The sequence below is a fragment of the Lepisosteus platostomus genome, chromosome 5 (genome assembly GCF_059453375.1).
Source record: "Lepisosteus platostomus isolate fLepPlt1 chromosome 5, fLepPlt1.hap1, whole genome shotgun sequence".
Classification (NCBI taxonomy): domain Eukaryota; kingdom Metazoa; phylum Chordata; class Actinopteri; order Semionotiformes; family Lepisosteidae; genus Lepisosteus; species Lepisosteus platostomus.
In genome coordinates this window covers 4,387,830-4,398,844 of record NC_142615.1, presented here as the reverse complement: position 1 = coordinate 4,398,844, position 11,015 = coordinate 4,387,830, and the positions used below count along the sequence as shown (strand labels likewise).

Here is an 11,015-nt window from a genome sequence, read left to right as displayed (position 1 = left end):
TCCTGTCCAGGGTGTGTGAGTGTGTGTGTGTCCTGTGATGGACTGGTGTCCTGTCCAGGGTGTGTGAGTGTGTGTGTGTGTGTCCTGTGATGGACTGGTGTCCTGTCCAGGGTGTGTGAGTGTGTGTGTGTGTCCTGTGATGGACTGGTGTCCAGTCCAGGGTGTGTGAGTGTCTGTGTGTCCTGTGATGAACTGACGTCACATCCAGGGTGTACCCTCCCCTGTGCCCATTGCTTGCTGGGATAGACTCCTGCTCCTACGGCGTACACAAGGGGGGGGCAGCCGATTACAGGGGTTACACAGGGTCTCCTGGATACCTGTTCCAATGCCAGCAGCCATCTCACCCTGCAGCTCCCAGCTGGCAGCCTCACTGGAGCTCAGCAGGTGTGAGCCTGGCCAGTACCTGGAGGGGAGACTCCTGGGAAAAACTAAGGTTGCTGCTGGGAGAGGTGTGAGTGGGGGCCAGCAGGGGGCGCTCTCACCCTGCGGTCTGTGTGGGTCCTGATGCCCCAGTATAGTGACGGGGGACACTGGGCTGTAAGAAGGCGCCGTCCTTCGGATGAGACGTCAAACCGAGGTCCTGACTCGGAGGGCTGTCTGTGGGGAGTCTGCATGTTCTCCCTGCGTTGGCCTGAGTTTCCTCCAGGTGGTCCGGCTTCCTCCCGCAGTCCAGAGCCGGGCTGGTGGGTGACTTGACTTCTGGGAAAACTGGGCTCTGGAAGAGTCTGTGTTTGTGATGGACTGGTGTTAGTGGGGCCAGCAGGGGGCGCTCTCACCCTGCGGTCTGTGTGGGTCCTCATGCCCCAGCATAGTGCCGGGGGGACACTGGACTGTAATATCTCCGGCCCCACAAACTGGTTGCGCTCGTGGCGGTTTTCTGGCGGCTGCTGCTGTATTATTTTTATTTTGAGGGGCTTACCTCTTACCCCCAAGGCCAAGGTGCAGAGCCCTGGGTCAGCACCGGTGCGCTATCAGGGCGTAGGTGGTGGGCTCTGCTCTGCTGCTGGGTGGTCTCTGCTGGGGCTGGGAGCTGAGGTGAACGGAGGAGTAGTGCACTGTGGTGTCTTCTTCCTGCTCGCAGACAGACACACACACACACAGAGGTGTGCTGAGCTCAGCTCAAGAGCTCTTGATCTGGTCATTTCTTGATCACACCTCCAGGAAACTCACAGGACGCACACAGAGCAAAGAGAGCTGAGGTTCCACACACACACACACACACACTGAGACTCAGCTGGAGTCAGAGGAGCTGTTAATCAACTTTCACTTAAAAACACCTTCTTCTGGACCAGCACATAGAGTGAACTCTCAGTGTACAGACACACTAAAGACCACAGATTCAACACACACGCACACACACTGAGACTCAGCTTGAGTGACTCTTGAGTCAGATGAGCTGTTGACAAATGTACTTTCTCTCAGATACACCTACTTATGTACCAGCACACATACTAAACTCACAGTTTGCACACAGTAATCTAACAGTTTGCACATGGAGCAAAAACGCAAGATTACACACACACACACTGAGACTCAGCTTGAGTGACTCTTGAGTCAGATGAGCTGTTGACAAACGCACTTTCTCTCAGATACACCTACTTATGTACCAGCACACATACTAAACTCACAGTCTGCACACATAGTAATCTAACAGTTTGCACATGGAGCAAAAACGCAAGATTACACACACACACACTGAGACTCAGCTTGAGTGACTCTTGAGTCAGATGAGCTGTTGACAAACGCACTTTCTCTCAGATACACCTACTTATGTACCAGCACACATACTAAACTCACAGTCTGCACACATAGTAATCTAACAGTTTGCACATGGAGCAAAAACGCAAGATTACACACACACACACTGAGACTCAGCTTGAGTGACTCTTGAGTCAGATGAGCTGTTGACAAACGTACTTTCTCTCAGATACACCTACTTATGTACCAGCACACATACTAAACTCACAGTCTGCACACAGTAATCTAACAGTTTGTACATGGAGTAAAAACGCAAGATTACACACACACACTGAGACTCAGCTTGAGTGACTCTTGAGTCAGATGAGCTGTTGACAAACATACTTTCTCTCAGATACACCTACTTATGTACCAGCACACATACTAAACTCACAGTTTGCACACAGTAATCTAACAGTTTGCACATGGAGCAAAAACGCAAGATTACACACACACACTGAGACTCAGCTTGAGTGACTCTTGAGTCAGATGAGCTGTTGACAAACGCACTTTCTCTCAGATACACCTACGTATGTACCAGCACACATACTAAACTCACAGTTTGCACACATAGGAATGTAGTAAACAGTAAACATAGTAAGCAGTTTGCACATGGAGCAAAAACGCAAGATTACACACACACACACTAAGACTCAGCTTGAGTGACTCTTGAGTCAGATGAGCTGTTGACAAACGCACTTTCTCTCAGATACACCTACTTATGTACCAGCACACATACTAAACTCACAGTTTGCACACAGTAATCTAACAGTTTGCACATGGAGCAAAAACGCAAGATTACACACACACACACTGAGACTCAGCTTGAGTGACTCTTGAGTCAGATGAGCTGTTGACAAACGCACTTTCTCTCAGATACACGTACTTATGTACCAGCATACATACTAAACTCACAGTTTGCACACAGTAATCTAACAGTTTGCACATGGAGCAAAAACGCAAGATTACACACACACACACTGAGACTCAGCTTGAGTGACTCTTGAGTCAGATGAGCTGTTGACAAACCTACTTTCTCTCAGATACACCTACTTATGTACCAGCACACACACTAAACTCACAGTCTGCACACAGTAATCTAACAGTTTGCACATGGAGCAAAAACGCAAGATTACACACACACACACACTGAGACTCAGCTTGAGTGACTCTTGAGTCAGATGAGCTGTTGACAAACGTACTTTCTCTCAGATACACCTACTTATGTACCAGCACACATACTAAACTCACAGTCTGCACACATAGTAATCTAACACTTTGCACATGGAGCAAAAACGCAAGATCACACACACACACACACACACACACACACACTGAGACTCAGCTTGAGTGACTCTTGAGTCAGATGAGCTGTTGACAAACGTACTTTCTCTCAGATACACCTACTTATGTACCAGCACACATACTAAACTCACAGTCTGCACACAGTAATCTAACAGTTTGTACATGGAGTAAAATCGCAAGATTACACACACACACACACACACACTGAGACTCAGCTTGAGTGACTCTTGAGTCAGATGAGCTGTTGACAAACGCACTTTCTCTCAGATACACCTACTTATGTACCAGCACACATACTAAACTCACAGTCTGCACACAGTAATCTAACAGTTTGCACATGGAGCAAAAAAGCAAGATTACACACACACACACTGAGACTCAGCTTGAGTGACTCTTGAGTCAGATGAGCTGTTGACAAACGTACTTTCTCTCAGATACACCTACTTAGGTACCAGCACACACACTAAACTCACAGTCTGCACACATAGGAATGTAGTAAACAGTAAACATAGTAAGCAGTTTGCACATGGAGCAAAAACGCAAGATTACACACACACACACTAAGACTCAGCTTGAGTGACTCTTGAGTCAGATGAGCTGTTGACAAACGCACTTTCTCTCAGATACACCTACTTATGTACCAGCACACATATTAAACTCACAGTTTGCACACAGTAATCTAACAGTTTGCACATGGAGCAAAAACGCAAGATTACACACACACACACACTGAGACTCAGCTTGAGTGACTCTTGAGTCAGATGAGCTGTTGACAAACGTACTTTCTCTCAGATACACCTACTTATGTACCAGCACACATACTAAACTCACAGTCTGCACACATAGTAATCTAACACTTTGCACATGGAGCAAAAACGCAAGATCACACACACACACACACACACACTGAGACTCAGCTTGAGTGACTCTTGAGTCAGATGAGCTGTTGACAAACGTACTTTCTCTCAGATACACCTACTTATGTACCAGCACACATAATAAACTCACAGTCTGCACACATAGTAATCTAACAGTTTGCACATGGAGCAAAAACGCAAGATCACACACACACACTGAGACTCAGCTGGAGCCACTCGCTACCCAGATGAGCTTTCGATCAACGTTTCTCTCAGATACACCTCCACCTTCCTGTGTACCAGCACGCACAGGAATCTCGCTGTGCACAGACGCAGCCGAGAAACCCGAGACTCCACACTCACACTCACACACACTCACACACTCACAGAGTGTGCCCAGGCCTATTCTACGCAGAGCGTGTCTTCGCCGAGCCAGCATGAGCCGCGGTTTCCTCCCACGTGTCTGAGCTTGTGTGTTTCTGGTCGGAGCTGAAGTGTGTGTGTGTGGAATCTGTGGTCTTTGCTCCGTGTGCAGACTGTGAGTTTAGTATGTGTGCTGGTACATAAGTAGGTGTATCGGAGAGAAAGTGCGTTTGTCAACAGCTCATCTGACTCAAGAGTCACTCAAGCTGAGTCTCAGTGTGTGTGTGTGTGTGTGTGATCTTGCGTTTTTGCTCCATGTGCAAACTGTTAGATTACTGTGTGCAGACTGTGAGTTTAGTGTGTGTGCTGGTACATAAGTAGGTGTATCTGAGAGAAAGTACGTTTGTCAACAGCTCATCTGACTCAAGAGTCACTCCAGCTGAGTCTCAGTGTGTGTGCGTGTGTCTTGAATCTCTGGGCTTTAGTGTGTCTGTACACTGAGAGTTCACTCTATGTGCAGGTCCAGAAGAAGGTGTTTTTAAATGAAAGCAAGTGTATTAACAGCTCATCTGACTCCTGTGTGTGTGTGTGTGTGTGTGTGTGTGTGTGTGTGTGTGTGTGTGTGTATGTGTGTGTGTTGAATCTCTGGTCTTTAGTGTGTCTGTACACTGTGAGTTTACTCTACGTGCAGGTCCAGAAGAAGGTGTTTTTAAATGAAAGCAAGTGTATTAACAGCTCATCTGACTCCAGTGTGTGTGTGTGTGTGTACTCCTCATGAGGAAGTGTATCTCGAGTGAAGCTGTCTTGCAGACTCCTACAGTACGTCTCGGATCTCACTGCCGGTCTGGCTGGTCCAAAGATCAGCGGTTGTCTTGTTTTTTTGCGTGTGGTTACCGGGTCGTCGTCGAGGCTTTTCCTGTCCTTCGTGCTCTGCTGGTTTCCCGCGGCTCTTCGGCGGCGGCCTGTCCGGACAGAGTTCGGACCACAAGGACGGACGGAGGGACAGAAATGAAGAAGCATCGTGATGAGAATCCTGCTTTCAGTGCACTGACTGAGCTCTGGGGAGTGTCCGACAGGGACAGGAGGTGGAGGAAGGGAAGGGTCTCCTGTCCCGATCGGTGGATCGCATTCAGACTAAAGAGATTCAGTTCCTTCAGACTAAAGAGACTCGGTTCCTCCAGCCTGTCAGTGCGGGACACTCCCTTCAGACTAAAGAGACTCAGTTCCCTCGGCCTGTCAGTGTGGGACACTCCCTTCAGACTAAAGAGACTCAGTTCCTCCCACCTGTCAGTGTGGGACACTCCCTTCAGACTAAGGAGACTCAGTTCCTCCAGCATGTCAGTGTGGGACCCTCCCTTCAGGCTAAAGAGACTCAGTTCCCTCGGCCTGTCAGTGTGGGACACTCCCTTCAGACTAAAGAGACTCCGTTCCTCCAGCCTGTCAGTGTGGGACACTCCCTTCAGACTAAAGAGACTCCGTTCCTCCAGCCTGTCGGTGTGGGACACTCCCTCCAGACTAAAGAGTCTCAGTTCCTCCGGCCTGTCAGTGTGGGACCCTCCCTCCAGACTAAAGAGACTCAGTTCCTCCGGCCTGTCAGTGTGGGACCCTCCCTTCAGACTAAAGAGACTCAGTTCCTCCGGCCTGTCAGTGTGGGACACCCCTTTTCAGACTAAAGAGACTCAGTTCCTCCGGCCTGGCAGTGTGGGACACTCCCTTCAGACTAAAGAGACTCAGTTCCTCCAGCCTGGCAGTACTGTATAGTTCTTTCCCTTCAGAATGAAGAACAATATCTGTTTCAGAACGTGGGCACAGTACCCCGGTCTGATGGAGAGGTGCTCTGACCTGGCCGATGACAGAGGCAGTAGGTGCAGCAGGAGCAGATCACAGCCAGCGTCACAGCTGTGCAGCCCTGGAGGACCCAGCACAGTGGGAAGGTCCCGGGTTCGACAGCCGTATCTGTAACAGAGCGGCAACACAGGGTGATGGGGAGGGGGGGGTGAGTCGGCCTTTACTGATGTATCCCTGTGAGAGACAGCACTATGGACAGACTGACTGACTGACTAGTGGCACACTGACTGACTGATTTTTACACTGAATGACTGACTGGCACACTGACTAACTGGCAGACTGATTGACTGACTGGCACACTGACTGACTGGCACACTGACTGACTAACTGGCACACAGACTGACTGGCACACTGATATACTGACTGGCACACTGGTTGATTAACTGGCACACAGACACACTGATTGATTAACTGGCACACTGACACTGATTGATTAGCTGTCACACTGATTGATTAACTGGCACCCTGATATACTGATTGGTGCGCTGACACACTGACACACTGAGTGACTAACAGACACACTGACTGGCACACTGACACACTGAGTGACTAACAGACACACTGACTGGCACACTGACACACTGATTGATTAGCTGGCACCCTGATATACTGATTGGTGCGCTGACACACTGATTGATTAACTGGCACACTGACACACTGATTGATTAACTGGCACCCTGATATACTGATTGGTGCACTGACACACTGGTTGATGAACTGGCACACTGACTGGCACACTGACACACTGATTGACTAACAGACACACTGACTGGCCAGATCCAGCCTCGCTGAGCCCCCGCCCCAGATCTCCCACCTGGGAAGACGAGCAGGGTTCCGTTTCCGAAGGTGAACTGGCTCCCGACTCTGTCGGCACAGTAATACAGCGCCAGGTCTTCCTCGGTGACGTTCTCGATCCGCAGGCCGACGGAGCCCGGCGGCGAGTCGGGCAGGGCGGAGAGGCGGGGGCCGTCCTCCCGGGCGGGCGTCGCGTTGCAGTGAGCGCTACTGCAGCGCCTCCAGCGGACCAGCACGGCCGGGGGGCGGCGGGCGCGCTGCGCCAGCCACAGGGTCTCCAGGCGGTAGGGGATGTCGCAGCGCAGGGTGACGGCGTCGCCCGGGCGGACCGCGCGGAGCTCCTGGGGCCGGCCCGCCGGCAGCTGCGCGAGGGCGGCGCCTGGGGGGGGAAAACCGATCGGGAAGGAGCAAATCCGGCGTTTTAAAAAACAACAACAGAATACTCCAGGAGAGGCACAGCACAGGTCTCAAACGATTAATTGAATCTCACCCAGCTGTGTCTGGAGAGAAGCCGGGGTATCGGCTTCAACCACAGGGGCTGGGCGGCTTGTTCCCCACCCCCACCCCTCTCTGTGTACAGAAGAGCCTCCTGTCCTGACTGGAGGAGCTCACCCAGCTGTGTCTGGAGAGAAGCCAGGGTATCGGCTTCAACCACTCGGGCTGGGCGGCTTGTTCCCCACCCCCACCCCTCTCTGTGTACAGAAGAGCCTCCTGTCCTGACTGGAGGAGCTCACCCAGCTGTGTCTGGAGAGAAGCCAGGGTATCGGCTTTGAAAACATCAGAGGTTGGAGCCTTTGCCAGTTTCTCTTCTTCCCCTCAGAGAGGTATGAGATTTTGCTGCTTAAAGCAGCGGAAAAACACGACCTCCTACCCGGCGTTGAGCTGAAAACAACGAGCTCGGCATTGAACCCCTGTCGTGCGGGTCCAGTGAGATTTGATTTCAGTTATTTAATCGATGGTCCTCGGGTGGAATTAAAAACAGCGTGTGTGTGTGTTTGTGTAGGGGGGAGGTCCCCAGAACTCGAGTCGGGGGGACCCCTGCTCTATTCTACCGACCCCACGGCGCTGCCCGTTAATGTGACGGGTTGGGCGAGCTTCGAGAAACTTCGAAAACGAAGCGAATGTACTGTAGGTCAGCTTCTGAAACACAACGATCTGAACCGGCCCGGGAGAGTTGTCTTACAGACATCAATATCCAAGCGTCGCCCGTTTCTTATCCAGGATTATTACCGACTAGATGTGTGCGATTATATCAGGAAATTAAAAAAAAAACGTGAAGGTTTCTGAACGCAAGATGGGTGAGGTCGCTATCTAGGCGGCCACAGATAAACCCCTTAAAAGAAAATCGGTTTTTATTATTATTTATATTATTATTATTGTATTAGTCGGAGCGGCGGAGGCGAGGTCGCGCCGGTGCGGGCAAAATATTAAAGCCGTGCGTGGTATTTGCGTGGTTTAGCGATACTTTAGCGAATCTCTCCCCACAAAAACAAAAAAAGGCGTTTTGTCGCGGTCCGTCAAATGATGCGCCACCGGTTCCGAACGAAAACGGGTTAGAAGGCGAGTCCACGATGGCCCTCCACTCAGAACAGTTTCAATAACCGTTTTAAAGGCCTCTGTCCCGAATTTCGGGCTCTTCAACCCGGTTCCGGGGCGACACCAGCGCGGCCAGAACCTCTGCCGGCGGTCCAGGGCCGCACGGCGTCTCCTAGCAACCGGCGGGTCCGAACACGACCCCGGTCCGGCCGCGGTGTCCGGCTCCTCGGTCTTGTCCTTCGCTTTTACAGCCTCAAAAACATCGAAATGGCCCCCCGCCACCCCCCCACCCCAAGCACGGCTGAACCCCGATATTGAAAGCCGCGGGTTTCAATACTCTCTGAGGCGGAGAAAGAAAGGAGGAAAAAAAACGCCGTTATGTGGCGTGAAAGCCAGACTTTAAGACCCCCAAATGAAATTAAAACAAATATCTGCGGAATGCATGGAATATATCCGCGAGATCCTTTGGTTTTTAAATCAGAAGACTGAGGTTTTTTTTTTCCTCTCTAAAAAACAAAACAAAACAGTACTTATTAAAGCCGAGCTCTATAGGACCGACGCAGAGTTTAACTCCAGACTGAGAATCGGGGTCTGTCGTCGCCGACGGCCTCTCTACTCTGTTCAAGCGTCAAGCGAAGGACCATCGTGACCCGACCGGCGTGATTTTACAGCGCGTCGCTTTCCGCGACAGAGTTCAGCTGCCTGCCTTCCGACCAACCAGCACGTTTGCCAACGGTCTCCTCCGGGACACTGTACACGGTGAGGGGTGGGGGGAGGGAGCTGGAGTCTCTCCCAAGCCAGCGGAACAGCGCCAAGGCAGGGAACACCCCGGGACGGGACGCCAGTCCGTCGCTGGGCAGGCAGGCACACACACTCACACATTTTCTCTCCAAATAAACGCCGACCAAACCTGTTTTTTCCCCCTAAAAGGCGCTGAGTCTACCCCTATATGCGACCCCCTCCACCCCGAGTTCGGCAAGGCGGAATGAGACAAACGTTACAAAGGCAGCGGCGAGGAAGGCGCGGTACTCACAGATGAGGAGGAATCTCATTTTGGCCACTCCTGGTTCTCCGAAAACCGCCGTCCCGCTAAAACAGCGACGGGGACCCCTCTTTTTTTTAATTTTCTGTCGGCTCCGCCTGTGGCCTCGGCCTCGTCTTCAAGCGTCGGGCGGAGGGGCTCGTTAGTCGGAGGGTCGCTGTTTTTGTGCGCGTCGTCTGGTTTTTGAGGCCCCGTTCCTGTCCGGCTCTGCCTCAATCGCGCAAATTAACCGAAGGGAACCGGGGGGGTGTCTTCGCCTGAGCTCCGCCAAGTCACGGAATTGGGGTGTTTTGTGGTTTTTTTTTTTATTGTGTTGGGGTTTCATTCGGGACACCCGCTGGCTTTTCGTGTAAAAAAAAAAAAAAAAGTCCGGCGGCGTTTCAGAAGGCTTTTCCTGTGGAAAGTCTGTGTCTTTTTCTTTCTTCGTTCTGCAGGGGAAGGGACGCGTCCGGCCTGTGAGGTGTTGAGCCTGGCGACACGGGCGGTTATAGAGCGAGGGGCGTGGATACTGAAGAGGGGGAGAAAGTCTAACTGAAAACTAAAAAGGCGCCAGGAGGTGACAGCTTGAATCAGGAACAAGCTGCCCAGTCCGTGTGGTTGAAGCCGATACCCTGGCTGCTCTCCAGACACAGCTGGGTGAGCTCCTCCAGTCAGGACAGGAGGCTCTTCTGTACACAGAGGGTGGTGGGAGAGGGGAACAAGCTGCCCAGCCCTGTGGTTGAAGCCGATACCCTGGCTGCTCTCCAGACACAGCTGGGTGAGCTCCTCCAGTCAGGACAGGAGGCTCTTCTGTACACAGAGGGTGGTGGGAGAGGGGAACAAGCTGCCCAGCCCTGTGGTTGAAGCCGATACCCTGGCTTCTCTCCAGACACAGCTGGGTGAGCTCCTCCAGTCAGGACAGGAGGCTCTACTGTACACAGAGAGGGGCGGGGGTGGGGAACAAGCCGCCCAGTCCGTGTGGTTGAAGCCGATACCCCGGCTTCTCTCCAGACACAGCTGGGTGAGCTCCTCCAGTCAGGACAGGAGGCTCTTCTGTACACAGAGGGGGGTGGGGGTGGGGAACAGGCTGCCCAGCCCTGTGGTTGAAGCCGATACCCTGGCTTCTCTCCAGACACAGCTGGGTGAGCTCCTCCAGTCAGGACAGGAGGCTCTACTGTACACAGAGAGGGGCGGGGGTGGGGAACAAGCCGCCCAGTCCGTGTGGTTGAAGCCGATACCCCGGCTTCTCTCAGGACACAGCTGGGTGAGCTCCTCCAGTCAGGACAGGAGGCTCTTCTTTACACAAAGGGTGGTGGGGGTGGGGAACAAGCTGCCCAACCCTGGAGCTGAAGTCCGGCTCTTGAGAAGTGGTTGGCTCCTCACTGCCCCTGTCTGAGACCCTGTCTCGTGTTCTCATCTGCGCACATCTGAGCGCCGCTTGCGGTGGGCGCGTGGGAGGAGAGCACAATGGAACAACACCTAGACTCGGGCTCTCTGTTATTTATAGCGCATTGGGGCACGGCCGCGTCTGTATTTTTCCAGAACCGCAGGCC

At 52.1% G+C, this 11,015-nt stretch overlaps 1 protein-coding gene across 2 annotated transcripts in view; it reads right to left on the bottom strand.

The window, feature by feature from the left end:
- LOC148662586 (uncharacterized) overlaps window positions 1–10,759 on the bottom strand; it is an 11,456-nt gene extending 697 nt beyond the window's left edge. The window contains exons 1-5 of one of the 2 annotated variants that reach the window (XM_088632310.1): window positions 9,475–10,749; window positions 6,925–7,284; window positions 6,105–6,218; window positions 5,157–5,224; window positions 1–1,071 (exon numbers count right to left, since the gene is read on the bottom strand). The exon at window positions 1–1,071 is cut by the window's left edge and continues 697 nt beyond it. In XM_088632310.1, coding sequence (XP_088488436.1) covers window positions 955–1,071; window positions 5,157–5,224; window positions 6,105–6,218; window positions 6,925–7,284; window positions 9,475–9,493 — 678 coding nt within the window. In that variant the 5' untranslated portion in view covers window positions 9,494–10,749 and the 3' untranslated portion in view covers window positions 1–954. Of the gene's footprint in view, window positions 1,072–4,706; window positions 5,225–6,104; window positions 6,219–6,924; window positions 7,285–9,474 lie in introns of those variants that run through there. The other variant, XM_088632309.1, reaches the window with a different exon arrangement.
- Window positions 10,760–11,015: the final 256 nt, after the last annotated feature.